The 15,204-nt window shown below is 40.2% G+C and overlaps 1 protein-coding gene across 1 annotated transcript in view; it reads left to right on the top strand.

Annotated features, from left to right (window-relative positions):
• The window catches only part of grin3ba (glutamate receptor, ionotropic, N-methyl-D-aspartate 3Ba), a 200,537-nt gene that overhangs the window by 56,110 nt on the left and 129,223 nt on the right, over positions 1 to 15,204 (top strand). The window contains exons 4-7 of the mRNA XM_061893810.1: positions 194 to 616; positions 2,322 to 2,334; positions 2,419 to 2,490; positions 3,204 to 3,303. Of these exons, the coding sequence (XP_061749794.1) occupies positions 194 to 616; positions 2,322 to 2,334; positions 2,419 to 2,490; positions 3,204 to 3,303 (608 nt within the window). The remainder of the gene's footprint in view (positions 1 to 193; positions 617 to 2,321; positions 2,335 to 2,418; positions 2,491 to 3,203; positions 3,304 to 15,204) is intronic.

Raw genomic sequence — 15,204 nt, 5'->3', positions numbered from 1 at the left:
ATCCGACAGAAAATAAACAAATATCACCCTTATTAGAGATATTTAATCTTACTTATATTTCAGTTTTTGCAGTGTGGGAGGAAGCAGGAGGGGGAACCAAACTCCACACAGAAAGATCCCGAGCCTGATTGAATATTTTCTGACATTAATTCTACACAACGGTCAATGTCTCAGTTGTTGTACTTTTTTGCAGGTCCGCAGTCAGGACACCGCCGCCCCGATCGGAGCCTTCATGTGGCCCCTGCACTGGTCCATGTGGGTGGGCATCTTCGTCACGCTGCACCTCACCGCCCTCTTCCTCACCTTATACGAGTGGAACAGCCCCTTCGGCATGACCCCCCACGGGCGGAACAGGATGCGCATCTTCTCCTATTCCTCCGCCCTCAACCTCTGCTACGCCATACTGTTCGGACGCACCGTCGCCACCAAGGTAACGCTGCTCTCCTCTTCCCGATCCATATCAATCAATCAATCAATGTTTATTTATATAGCCCCAAATCACAAATGTCTCAAAGGACTGCACAAATCATTACGACTACAACATCCTGGGAAGAACCCACAAAAGGGCAAGGAAAACTCACACCCAGTGGGCAGGGAGAATTCACATCCAGTGGGACGCCAGTGACAATGCTGACTATGAGAAACCTTGGAGAGGACCTCAGATGTGGGCAACCCCCCCCCCCCTCCTCTAGGGGACCGAAAGCAATGGATGTCGAGCGGGTCTAACATGATACTGTGAAAGTTCAATCCATAGTGGCTCCAAGACAGCAGTGAGAGTCCCGTCCACAGGAAACCATCTCAAGCGGAGGCGGATCAGCAGCGTAGAGATTCCCAACCGATACAGGCCTTTAATGACAGAATTCTTCTCCTCCCTTCAAGTCTCCTCATTCGGCATCCCTAGAAGAAGCTGCCGACTTTGGACACACAATAATCTCCTAAAATTAGAAATCAATCAAAGTTTATTTATATAGCCCCAAATCCCAAATGTCTCAAAGGACTGCACAAATCATTACGACTACAACATCCTGGGAAGAACCGACAAAAGGGCAAGGAAAACTCACACCCAGTGGGCAGGGAGAATTCCCATCCAGTGGGACGCCAGTGACAATGCTGACTATGAGAAACCTTGGAGAGGACCTCAGATGTGGGCAAACCCCCCCGTCTAGGGGACCGAAAGCAATGGATGTGGAGCGGGTCTAACATGATACTGTGAAAGTTCAATCCATAGTGGATCCAACACAGCTGCCAGAGTTCAGTTCAAGCGGATCCAAGACAGCAGCGAGAGTCCCGTCCACAGGAAACCATCTCAAGCGGAGGCGGATCAGCAGCGTAGAGATGTCCCCAACCCATACACAGGCGAGCGGTCCATCCTGGGTCTCGACTCTGGACAGCCAGTACTTCATCCATGGTCATCGGACCGGACCCCCTCCACAAGGGAGGGGGGGACATAGGAGACAAAAAGAAGCGGCAGATCAACTGGTCTAAAAAGGGAGTCTATTTAAAGGCTAGAGTATACAAATGAGTTTTAAGGTGAGACTTAAATGCTTCAACTGTGTTGGCATCTCGAACTTTTACCGGGAGGGCATTCCAGAGTACTGGAGCCCGGAATGAAAACGCTCTATAGCCCGCAGACTTTTTTTGGGCTTTGGGAATCACTAATAAGCCGGAGTCCTTTGAACGCAGATTTCTTGCCAGGACATATGGTACAATACTATCAGCAAGATAGGATGGAGCTAGACCGTGTAGTATTTTATACGTAAGTAGTAAAACCTTAAAGTCACATCTTAAGTACACAGTTTTAAGGTGAGACTTAAATGCTTCTGGTGGATGTAGAGACGTAATGAAGGTAGAATACGACGTGTTTCTTCGAGAGCAAGAAAGCCGCGAGGGTGATTGAGAAGAGGATTTAAGAGGGTTTGCAGCACAATGAAGACAATACCAAAATGTAACCAGGGAACAAAGAAGATTGATTGTGTGAGAGGTTCTGAATGTGAGGCAGTGATGGAGTTGAGAGGTGTCCGGACAGAGATTGAAAGAGTTATGACACGATTAGGATGAATGAAGTCAGTGGCAAACAAGAACAATGTGCAAAGTCGCCTGGAAAGTAACTAGATGGCTGACAGAAAGCAGTCCGAGTCGGGTCGAAGGGTTAATTGTGCAAGCGGCGATGGGGAATGGAGCGGGAACCGAGTGACGTGGTGAGGCGTGAGGGCCAAGACGGAGAGCCTGGTCCCGCTAGTAGGAAGGAGAAATGCTGCTGCAACACTCTGTAATGATTTACTAGCAGCTACTAAGGCTCCTTGTCTTACTGCCTCTGACAGATTTACAGCCAGAGTGAATAAAACGCCGCACTTCCTAAAATTATATGTTTCGGAGCAAAGTCTTTGATTTAAAACTTTACTCTCTTCTGTTCCTCAGAGGACCTCGTTGCAGACTATCGAACAGGAGTCGCAGGAGCACGACCGATTAAGACGCTGAGCTCAGGGCCCGGTGTGACCAATTCTGTTTGTGAGACCAGGTGGACTGGCGCATCATTCTCAGTAATGCGGTTACAGAACCTTCTCCACTTATTGTATGGAACTTTGTGTTGGGACCAAAAAGACAGGGTTGTGGCATTAAGTAGCAGAAATTAATTGCCTCTGCGTGGTTCCCTGGGTGGTTCCCCACCCATCTTGCTGTCACTCTGGGCTAGGACCAAAAGGACAAGGTCATGGACACGAGCGTCAGAATTGAATTACCTCAGTATGGTTTTGTTGGTTGTCCTTACAGATAGACCATCTGTCATCTGTGGATGAATATTGGTAACATTTTCAACTTTGTTGTCCAATTGGGAGACAATTGCCTGGGTAGTACTTGGACTTGTGGGAGAGACCAAGTCTCTCAGCTGGCCTCGGAACTCCTTGAGAAAGTGGATTAGGATGTTCAAGTCTTGTCATCCTAGACTAGATTAAACTTCTTCCCCATGAGCCTAACTTGTACCATCTACTTTGGGCCGAGACCAAAAAGACAAGACTGTGGACACAAGTGGTAGAAATTAATTGCCTCCGCATGGCTTGCGGCGTCGTCAACTATCACCGGCTGATAACTCTCCATAATTAAGGGGAGTGTTTGGGGTTTAACTAAGACTTGCTGGAAACGTCCTAAAATTATATGTTTCGGAGCAAAGTCTTTGATTTAAAACTTTACTCTCTTCTGTTCCTCAGAGGACCTCGTTGCAGACTATCGAACAGGAGTCACAGGAGCACAACCGATTAAGACGCTGAGCTCAGGGCCCGGTGTGACCAATTCTGTGTGTGAGACCAGGTGGACTGGCGTTTCATTCTCAGTAATGCGGTTACAGAACCTTCTTAAGTTATTTTACAGAACTTTGTGTTGGGACCAAAAAGACAAGGTTGTGGCATTAAGCGGCAGAAATTAATTGCTTCTGGGTGGTTCCCTGGGTGGTTCCCCACCCATCTTGCTGTCACTCTGGGCTAGGACCAAAAGGACAAGGTCATGGACACGAGCGTCAGAATTGAATTACCTCAGTATGGTTTCGTTGGTTGTCCTTACAGATAGACCATCTGTCATCTGTGGATGAATATTGGTAACATTTTCAACGTTGTTCTTCCAATTGGGAGACGATTGCCTGGGTAGTGCTTGGACTTGTGGGAGAGACCAAGTCTCTCAGCTGGCCTCGGAATGCCTTGAGGAAGTGGATTATGATGTTCAAGTCTTGTCATCCTAGACTAGATTAAACTTCTCCCCCATGAGCCTAACTTGTACCATCTACTTTGGGCCGAGACCAAAAAGACAAGGCTGTGGACACAAGTGGTAGAAATTAATTGCCTCCGCATGGCTTGCGGCGTCGTCAACTATCACCGGCTGATAACTCTCCATAATTAAGGGGAGTGTTTGGGGTTTAACTAAGACTTGCTGGAAACTTCCTAAAATTATATGTTTCGGAGCAAAGTCTTTGATTTAAAACTTTACTCTCTTCTGTTCCTCAGAGGACCTCGTTGCAGACTATCGAACAGGAGTCGCAGGAGCTTGACCGATTAAGACGCTGAGCTCAGGGCCCGGTGTGACCAATTCTGTGTGTGAGACCAGGTGGACTGGCGCATCATTCTCAGTAATGCGGTTGCAGAACCTTCTCCACTTATTGTATGGAACTTTGTGTTGGGACCAAAAAGACAAGGTTGTGGCATTAAGCAGCAGAAATTAATTGCTTCTGGGTGGTTCCCCACCCATCTTGCTGTCACTCTGGGCTAGGACCAAAAGGGCAAGGTCATGGACACGAGCGTCAGAATTGAATTACCTCAGTATGGTTTCGTTGGTTGTCCTTACAGATAGACCACCTGTCATCTGTGGATGAATATTGGTAACATTTTCAACGGTGTTCTTCCAATTGGGAGACGATTGCCTGGGTAGTGCTTGGACTTGTGGGAGAGACCAAGTCTCTCAGCTGGCCTCGGATTGCCTCGAGGAAGTGGATTAGGATGTTCAAGTCTTGTCATCCTAGACTAGATTAAACTTCTCCCCCATGAGCCTAACTTGTACCATCTACTTTGGGCCGAGACCAAAAAGACAAGACTGTGGACACAAGTGGTAGAAATTAATTGCCTCCGCATGGCTTGCGGCGTCGTCAACTATCACCGGCTGATAACTCTCCATAATTAAGGGGAGTGTTCGGGGTTTAACTAAGACTTGCTGGAAAAGTCCTAAAATTATATGTTTCGCTGTAAAGTCTTTGATTTAAAACTTTACTCTCTTCTGTTCCTCAGAGGACCTCGTTGCAGACTATCGAACAGGAGTCGCAGTAGCATGACCGATTAAGATGCTGAGCTCAAGGCCCGGTGTGACCAATTCTAGTAACACCAGGTAGACCGGCGCATCATTCTCAGTAATGCGGTTACAGTACCTTCTTAAGTTATTTTACAGAACTTTGTGTTGGGACCAAAAAGACAAGGTTGTGGCATTAAGCAGCAGAAATTAATTGCTTCTGGGTGGTTCCCTGGGTGGTTCCCCACCCATCTTGCTGTCACTCTGGGCTAGGACCAAAAGGACAAGGTCATGGACACGAGCGTCAGAATTGAATTACCTCAGTATGGTTTCGTTGGTTGTCCTTACAGATAGACCACCTGTCATCTGTGGATGAATATTGGTAACATTTTCAACGGTGTTCTTCCAATTGGGAGACGATTGCCTGGGTAGTACTTGGACTTGTGGGAGAGACCAAGTCTCTCAGCTGGCCTCGGATTGCCTTGAGGAAGTGGATTAGGATGTTCAAGTCTTGTCATCCTAGACTAGATTAAACTTCTCCCCCATGAGCCTAACCATTACTTGTACCATCTACTTTGGGCCGAGACCAAAAAGACAAGACTGTGGACACAAGTGGTAGAAATGAATTGCCTCCGCATGGCTTGCGGCGTCGTCAACTATCACCGGCTGATAACTCTCCATAATTAAGGGGAGTGTTTGGGGTTTAACTAAGACTTGCTGGAAACTTCCTAAAATTATATGTTTCGCAGTAAAGTCTTTGATTTAAAACTTTACTCTCTTCTGTTCCTCAGAGGACCTCGTTGCAGACTATCGAACAGGAGTCACAGGAGCATGACCGATTAAGATGCTGAGCTCAAGGCCCGGTGTGACCAATTCTAGTAAGACCAGGTAGACCGGCGCATCATTCTCAGTAATGCGGTTACAGAACCTTCTTAAGTTATTTTACAGAACTTTGTGTTTGGACCAAAAAGACAAGGTTGTGGCATTAAGCAGCAGAAAATAATTCCCTCTCTGTGGTTCCTGGGGTTGTCTTTAGAGGTCATCTATCATCTGTAGATTACTCCTGCAAACATCCCTGGTGAGGTTTTCCAGGTTGTCCTTCCAATCCGGAGGACACTGCCTGGGTAGTACTTGTGGCTTGGGAATGGGAATGGGTTTGGTACCTTGAGAATGCTTTGGGGAGGTTGTTTTTTTACACTCAGTTCTTGGCAACCATGACCCTGTCCGTCGCTTCTACTAACCCACCCATCTTGCTGTCACTCTGGGCTGGGATTGAAAGGACAAGGTCATGGATTCAAGCGGCAGAATTGTGACTTTTCCAGACTTTTTCCTCATTTTCTCTCCCACTGTGTGGTTTCATTGGTCGTCCTTACAGATAGGGTGGGGAGCTTGACCATCTGTCATCTGTGGATGACTCTTGGTAACATTTTCCAGGTTGTTCTTCCAATTGGGAGACAATTGCCTGGGTAGTACTTGGAATTGTTGCAGAGACCAAGTCTATCAGCTGGCCTCGGATTGCCTTGAGGAAGTGGATTGGGATGGTTCAGGTCTTTGCACCCTAGACTAGATTAAGCTGCCCCCCCATGACCCTAACCGTTACTTGTACCATCTACTTTGGGCCGAGACCAAAAAGACAAGGCTGTGGACACAAGCGGCAGCAATGAATTGCCTCCGTTTCTGGGGTCGTCGTTAGAGATCAGGTGAGGATGCTCGGTCAGTTATCACCTGCGGTTAACTCTCGGTAATTAAGGGGAGTGTTTGGGGTTTAACTAAGACTTGCTGGAAATGGACTGTGTCTATTAGCTGGTTTCAGGATACCTTTGGGAAGTGGCCACAGTTAGAGAGGTGTTGGCATCCTTTGGACTGGATTTAACATTGCTGCCCTTTGGCCCTAACCCGGATAAGTGAGATATTGTCTTGGCAAACAACACAATGTCAAGAGGTCATTCCGTATCAGACTGCTCATCTTCACAACAAAAGCTGCGTCAATGTCAGCGGAACTAAGCACGCCATCGCAAACCCACAATTATTCCCCGTCCCAGGAGAGAAGCCATGCAAATGACTCTGGAACAGGAACAGAACAGAAGTTATTAGGGAGACCTTCCCCCCCTCATTGAAAGGTTGCAGGTTTGATCCTGGATGATGAACAGATTTGTGGTCATTAGCGAGCTCGCGACCCGTGAAAATGACCTTGTTGGAAATGCCGAATCAGAGCCAATAACAGTTGCTTTCTTCGCGAGGCTACGTTGTTAAAAAGCTGCAGAGGAAGGTCTTTACTTCAAATTAGCTCCTGTAGCTTTTTTCAGTAATCGCATACGACAGTGTTTACCCTCAGTGTCACCTATCAGAAATATATTATACCTGGCTGCTTCGGTTCAAGCATTCTAAGGCCTGGAAAAGTCCAGGGTGAAGATATGTTTCGACTTTCATCTCCATTTAAATCGACAATGTACCGGAATATGACTTAAAGAAATAACCGTTTTTAAATCACACTGACAGAACTTTAGCATGGAGTCAAATGTGACACATCGTCTGAGCTCTCTCTGTTTTGCATGTTCACATCGACTGTCCTGATTGTCCTATTAGGCTAAAAGAAGGGATAAGTGACAAGTGTATTGTGTTCTTCCCATAACTCTTGAAACTATGTGGAGTAAAAAGCACATAAAAGTGTATCTCATGTGTGCTGATATTAGGGTTGGGTACCTTTCACATTTGAACCGGTACCCGGGAATCAATACCACTACTCAACAGAGGTGGGTAGAGTAGCCAGAAATTGTACTCAAGTAAGACTACAGTTACTTTATAGATGTATTACTCAAGTAAGAGTAGGGAGTAGTCACTCAAATATTTACTTGAGTAAAAGTAAAAAAGTATGTTGTGGAAAAACTACTCAAGTACTGAGTAACTGATGAGTAACCTGTTTGTTTAATGATTACGGCAACAAATAATGCACAAAAACATAAAAATAGCAATGAGCAAATTCAGAGCCAGGAATATCTCTTAAGCAACTAAAACAATAATATATATTAAATAATAGTACATTAAAATTAAAAAAAATAAGGCACATTGAGCCACAATAACTTAACAGCAACATAGGCTCAGTAGGCATTCATTGATTTGATTGATTGATTGATTGATTGAAACATGTATTAGTAGATTGCACAGTACAGTACATATTCTGTACAATTGACCACTAAATGGTAACACCCCAATAACTTTTTCAACGTTCATCAATTACTTAATAAATGACCAAGTCGAGGTGATCTACCTCATATATACATATACACATATATCATATATACACACAAATATCATATATATATATATATATATATATATATTTGCCGTTTTTGTTGACATGTTGAAGGTGTTTTAATGAATATACATGCATGTTTAACATATAGATTCCTATCTTTCACGAAGACAAAAATATAAGTTGGTGTATTACCTGATTCTGATGACTTGCATTGATTGGAATCAGACGTCCACGTTTTCAAATGGAGGAGAAAAAAAGTTCCTCTTTTCTGTCTAATACCACATGAAAGTCTTTTTTTTTTTGGCTTTTTATTTGTCCAGCTTCCATATTGGTTTTTATACACTTTACAAGAAATACATTGGCGGCAAACTCCGTAGCTTGCTAGCTTGTTTGCGCTGGCTTTCGGAGACTCTTATTTTGTTAGCGCAGGCGCGATGGAGCGGCACTTTTATTGTGAAGACAGGAAGTGGGCGATCAGTCTTTAGGCTTTTGACGGGAAGTACGGTTGAAATAAAAAGTGTCTTTTTTCCTTTACACTTTTGATTGATTGATTGAAACTTGTATTAGTAGATTGCACAGTACAGTACATATTCCGTACAATTGACCACTAAATGGTAACACCCCAATAAGTTTGTCAACATGTTTAAGTCGGGTCATGTGACCGCCTGGCTCTGTTTGATTGGTCCAACGTCACCAGTGACTGCATTTGATTGGTGAAACGCAGGCATGTGTAGATTCTACGTTGAAGGTCTGTCATTAACCAAAACAAACATTAACAGATCGATAAACAAAAGTAGCGAGTAGCGAGCCGAATGTAGATAAATGGAACGGAGTAAAAGTAGCGTTTCTTCTCTATAAATATACTCAAGTAAAAGTAAAAGTATGTTGCATAAAATCTACTCTTAGAAGTACAATTTATCCCAAAAGTTACTCAAGTAAATGTAACGGAGTAAATGTAGCGCGTTACTACCCACCTCTGTGCACAACGGTATATAGTTTCCGTACTTTTACTATTGTAATTGTCTTATAAAAATTGAATCGATTTTTTATTGGAACATTTAAAAAAGAGCTGACTATGATAATTTCTTCTTAGGTGTTATATATAGTTTTTTTATTACATTTCTGAGTCAATTACTGTGTTGGAAGTAAAATTGCAACACTACTGACTGACTGAGTCCGCTCTCAGTGCTGCTGGATTGATGGCCAATTTTTGCATAAGAAACAATGTAAACATGAATAATTGGTTCGAGCCTTGACAAAAGTCCTCATTTTATATTAAAAAAATTACCAATTTTTTTTCGAGAAAATGATGAACCACGTGAATAGTCTGAATGAGTTGAAATGGTTGGTGTTGAAATTTTTCAAAACGGTTAAGAAATGTTGATGTAGAAACATGTTGAATTGAATTCCTGGAATTTTGAGAATTTGGAATTTTTCCAGTTCACAAAAATATTTTTTATTTTTTTTTCCTAATTAAGAGTAATATTTAGATGAAGTGGGTTGAAAAATAGGGAAGGTTTAGTCCCTAGAAAAAAAAAGGGTTGAAATATGGGATTTGCAAAACCAGGATTTCTGGAAAATCATGGAATTTTTTTTAACTTAGAAGAAATGTACTTTGAATTTCCAGAAAGGTGGAATGGGTTGAAGGTAGAATGGTTTGAATAGGTTGAAAAATGTGGAAATGGTGGAAGCTTGAAAAATTGCCAATTCATTTTGAATGAGAAAAATGCTCCGGAAAACCTGGAATTCTGGGACTTTTTTAAACTTTTCAAGGGAAAATTGGAACGTTTGAATCAGATGAAAAATTTGGGGGTTGTGGAACTTTGAAGAATGTCACATTGATTTTAATGGGAATTTACCAAACATCGGGGAATTTCGGGAAAAACTGGATTTTTTTTTAAATGGTAAAAAACTTTAATTTTTTAAATGAGTTGAAATTAATGGTGTTTAAATGTTTCAAATCGGTTGGGAAATGTTGAAGTACTAACATGTTGAATTGAGAAATGCTATTACGGATTTTCGGGAAAACCGGGAATTTTTCCGGTGGAAAAAAAACTATTTTTATGTCGTAGTTAAGAGGAATGTTTTGACCGTGGAACAGTTGAAGTGGGTTGAAAAATGTGGGAGGAGTAGTCGCCAGAAAAAAAGGGTGTAAATAGCGCTTTGGAGAACCAGGAATTCTTGGAAATCCTGTAATTTTGTTGAATTTGGAAAAAAAAAAATTGTTTGAATTTCCAGAAGGGTGGAGTGTTTTGAACGTGGAATTGTTTGAATAACTTGAAAAATGTGGAAATGGTGGAAGCTTGAAAAATGGCCAATTCATTTTGAATGAGAAAAATGTCCCGGAAAACCTGGAATTCTGGGAATTTTTTAAACTTTTCAAGGAAAATTGGACTGTTTGAATCAGATGAAAAATTTGGGGATTGTGGAACTTTGAAAAATGTCACATTGATTTTAATGGGAATTTACCAAACATCGGGGAATTTCGGGAAAAGCAGGATTTTTTTAAAATGGTAAAAAACTTGAATTTTTTGAATGAGTTGAAATTAATGGTGTTTAAATGTTTCAAATCGGTTGAGAAATGTTGAAGTACTAACATGTTGAATTGAAAAATGGTATTACAGATTTTCGGGTAAACCGGGAATTTTTCCGGTGGGGAAAAAAAACTATTTTTATGTCGTAGTTAAGAGGAATGTTTTGACGGTGGAACAGTTGAAGTGGATTGAAAAAGATGGGAGGAGTAGTCACCAGAAAAAAAGGGTGTAAATAGCGCTTTGGAGAACCAGGAATTCTTGGAAATCCTGTAATTTTGTTGAATTTGGAAAAAAAAAAAATGTTTGAATTTCCAGAAGGGTGGAGTGTTTTGAACGTGGAATTGTTTGAATAACTTGAAAAATGTGGAAATGGTGGAAGCTTGAAAAATGACCAATTCGTTTTAAATAGGACAAATGGGGGAAAAAAAGATTTAAAAAAGGAATTATGGGAAATCCGGGAATTTTATTCAGAATGTTGAAAGAGAGCACACAATTTTCAAACAGGCTGAATATTTTGAAGTTGGAACAGTTTGAAGCAGATGAAATATGTGGGAATTGTGGAACTTTGAAGAATTTTCCCGTTGATTTCAATGGGAATTTCCCCAAATTTTGGGAATTTCGGGAAATGCTGGAAAATTTTGGGAAAATGGTATAACACGTGATTGTTCGCAATGAGTTGAGAAGGTTGATGTCGACATTTTTCCAATCTGTTGACAAAAGTGGAAATACTAACATGCGAATTGCGAAATGGTATTACAGAATTCCTGGAAATTTGGGGGAACTGGGAATTTTTCCATTTTAAAAAACAACTTTGTTTATTTTCCCAATTAAGAGGAATGTTTTGACGGTGGAAAAGTTGAAGTGGGTTGAGAAAGATGGGCGGGGTAGTCGCCAGAAAAAAAGAGTGGAACTAGGGCTTTGGAAAACCAGGAATTCTGGAAAATCCTGGCTTTTTTTTTTTACTTTACTAAATAATTTGAATTTCCATAAGGATGTAGTGTGTTGAAGGTGGAATTGTTTAAATTGCTTGAAAAATGTGGAAATGGTGGAAGTTTGGAAAAATGGCCAATTGATTTTGAATGGGAAAAAACGTTCCGGAAAACCTGAAAATCTGGAAAATCTGGGAATTTTTTTTAATTTGTCACGGATAAGTTGGAACGGTTTGAATCAGATGAAACATGCGGGAATTGTGTAACTTTGAAGAATTTAACATTGTTTTTAATGGGAATTTCCCGGAAATTGGGGTATTTCGGGAAAAACTGGGAATTTTTACAGTTTAAAAAAATAACTTCATTTTTTTGTCCTATTTAATAGGAATGTTTTGACAGTGAAACGGTTGAAGTGGGTTGCAAAAGGTGGGAGGAGTAGTCGCCAGAGAAAAGGGTTGGAAATAGGGCTTTGGAAAACCAGGATTTCTGTAAAATCCTGGAATTTATTTGAATTTGGAAAAAAAAAATACTCTGAATTTCCAGAAAATTTTTTGAATAGGTTGAAAAATGTAGAAATGTTGAAAGCTTGGAAAAATAGCCAATTCCTTTTGAACGGGGCTAATGGGAAAAAAGAGGGGGGGAAAAAAGGAATTATGGAAATCTGGAATTTTTTTGAATTTTGAAGAAGGGCACACAATTCCCAAATAGGCTGAAAATTTTGAAGTTGGAACAGTTTGAAGCAAATGAAATATGTGGGAGTTGTGGAATTTTGAAGAATTTCCCGTTGATGTAAATGGGAATTTACCAAAAATGTGTGAAATTCGGGAAAATCTGGAATTTTTTGGGGAAAATGGAAAAACACGTGATTGTTCTCAATGAGTTGAAATAGTTGATATTGACATTTTTCAAATAAGTGGAGGAATATTGAATGTTGAATTGCAGAATGGTATTACGGAATTCCTGGAAATTCAGGAAAACTGGAAATGTTTCCAATTTAAAAAACAACTTTGTTTTTTTTCCTAATTAAGAGGAATGTTTTGACAGTGGAACGGTTGAAGTTGGTTGAAAAAGGTTGGAGGAGTAGTCGCCAGCAAAAAGGGTGGAAATAGGGCTTTGGAAAACCAGGAATTCTGGAAAATCCTGAATTTCTTTGAACTCAGAAAAAAAAACACTTGGGTGGAATGTGTTGAAGGTGGAATCGTTAGAGTAGTTTGAAAAATTTGGAAATGTGGAAGCTTGGAAAAATGGCCAATTCATTTTGAACTGGAAAAACGTCCGGAAAACCTGGAATTCTGGAAATCTGGGAATATTGGAATTTTTCAAGGGAAAGCCTGAGATTCCTGAATGGCAAAATCAAAAATTCATTGGTCGAATTGTTAGTGTAGTTTGAAAAATGTTGAAAAGGTGGAAGCTTGGAAAAATGGCCAATTAATTTGAATGGAAAAAAGGAAAAAAAGGAATAATGGGAAATTCGGGAATTTTTTTAGAGTTGTTAAAGAAGGGCACACAATTTTCAAACAGGACAAATATTTTGGAAGTTGGAAAAGTTTGAAGCAGATGAAATATGTGGGAATTGTGGAATCTGAAGAATGAAATAAAAATAAATCGGTGGGATTTTCTCCAAAATTTGGGAATTTCGGGAAAAGCTGGAATTTTTTGGGATAAAGGTAAAACACGTGAAAAGTCTGAATGAGTTGAAATGGTTGATGTTGACATTTTTCAAATCAGTTGAGAAATGTGGAAATTCTAACATGTTGAATTGCAAAATGATATTGCGGAATTCCTGTAAAATCGGGAAAACTGGCCATTTTTCAGTTAAAAACAACTTTGATTGTTGTCATAGTTAAGTGGAATGTTTTGACGTTGGAACGGTTGAAGTGGTTGGAAAATGGTAAGAGAAGTTTTCACCAGAATAAAGGGTGGAAATAGGTGTTTGGAAAACCAGGAATTCTGGAAAATCCTGAATTTGTTTTAACTTGGAAAAAAAAGTAATTTAAATTTCCAGAGGGGTGTAATGTGTTGAAGGTGGAATTGTTTGAATAGGTTAAAAATGTTGAAATGGTGGAAGCTTGAAAAATGGCAAAACTCATTTGAATGAGGCAAATGGGGGGAAAAAAAGGAATTATGGGAAATCCGGGAATTGTTTTAGAATTTTTGAAGGAGAGGATGCAATTCCCAAACAGGCTGAATAGTTTGAAGTTGGAACAGTTTGAAGCAGATTGGGAATTGTGGAATCTGAAGAATGAAATGAAAATGAAATCAATGGGAATTTCCCCAAAATTTGGGAATTTCGGGAAAAGCTGGAATTTTTTCGATAAAGGCAAAACACGTGAAAAGTCTGAATGAGTTGAAATGGTTAATGTTGACATTTTTCAAATCAGTTGAGAAATGTGGAAGTACTAAATTGTTGAATTATGAAATGGTATTCCGGAATTCCTGTAAATTTGGGAAAACTGGTAATTTTTCCAGTTTAAAAACAATGTTGATTGTTGTCACAAACAAGTGGAATGTTTTGACAAGTGGTTTGAAATTGGTAAGAGGAGTTTTTACCAGAATAAAGGGTGGAAATAGGTGTTTGGAAAACCAGGAATTCTGGAAAATCCTGAATTTGTTTTAACTTGGAAAAAAAAGTCATTTAAATTTCCAGAGGGGTGTAATGTGTTGAAGGTGGAATTGTTTGAATAGGTTGAAAAATGTTGAAATGGTGGAAGCTTGAAAAATGCAAAACTCATTTTGAATGAGGCAAATGGGGAAAAAAAAGGAATTATGGGAAATCCGGGAATTGTTTTAGAATTTTTGAAGGAGAGGATGCAATTCCCAAACAGGCTGAATAGTTTGAAGTTGGAACAGTTTGAAGCAGATGTGGGAATTGTGGAATCTGAAGAATGAAATGAAAATGAAATCAATGGAATTTCCCCAAAATTTGGGAATTTCGGGAAAAGCTGGAATTTTTTCGATAAAGGCAAAACACGTGAAAAGTCTGAATGAGTTGAAATGGTTAATGTTGACATTTTTCAAATCAGTTGAGAAATGTGGAAGTACTAACATGTTGAATTGTGAAATGGTATCACGGAATTCCTGTAAAATCGGGAAAACTGGTAATTTTTCCAGTTTAAAAACAACTTTGATTGTTGTCATAGTTTAGTGGAATGTTTTGACGTTGGAACGGTTGAAGTGGTTGGAAAATGGTAAGAGGAGTTTTTACCAGAATAAAGGGTGGAAATAGGGCTTCGGAAAACCAGGAATTCTGGAAAATCCTGGATTTGTTTTAACTTGGAAAAAAAGTCATTTAAATTTCTAGAGGGGTGTAATGTGTTGAAGGTGGAATTGTTTGAATAGGTTGAAAAATGTTGAAATGGTGGAAGCTTGAAAAATGGTAAATTCGTTTTGATTGGGGCAAATGGAAAAAAAGGAAAAACAGGAATTTTGTTTTAGAATTTTTGAAGGAGAGAATGCAATTCCCAAACAGGCTGAATAGTTTGAAGTGGAACAGTTTGAAGCAGATGTGGGAATTGTGGAATCTGAAGAATGAAATGAAAATGAAATCAATGGGAATTTCCCCAAAATTTGGGAATTTCGGGAAAAGCTGGAATTTTTTCGATAAAGGTAAAACACGTGAAAATAAGTCAAGTTAGTTAATTTTTTTTATTTATAAGCGCTTTTCACAGATAAATTCACAAAGCGTGAATGAATTAACATGGACTTAAACAAGTTGAAAAACGTA

This window comes from Nerophis ophidion, linkage group LG03 (genome assembly GCF_033978795.1).
Source record: "Nerophis ophidion isolate RoL-2023_Sa linkage group LG03, RoL_Noph_v1.0, whole genome shotgun sequence".
Taxonomy (NCBI): Eukaryota; Metazoa; Chordata; class Actinopteri; order Syngnathiformes; family Syngnathidae; genus Nerophis; species Nerophis ophidion.
The sequence above is the reverse complement of the archived record's forward strand: the minus strand, read 5'-3'. Positions and strand labels throughout refer to the sequence as shown.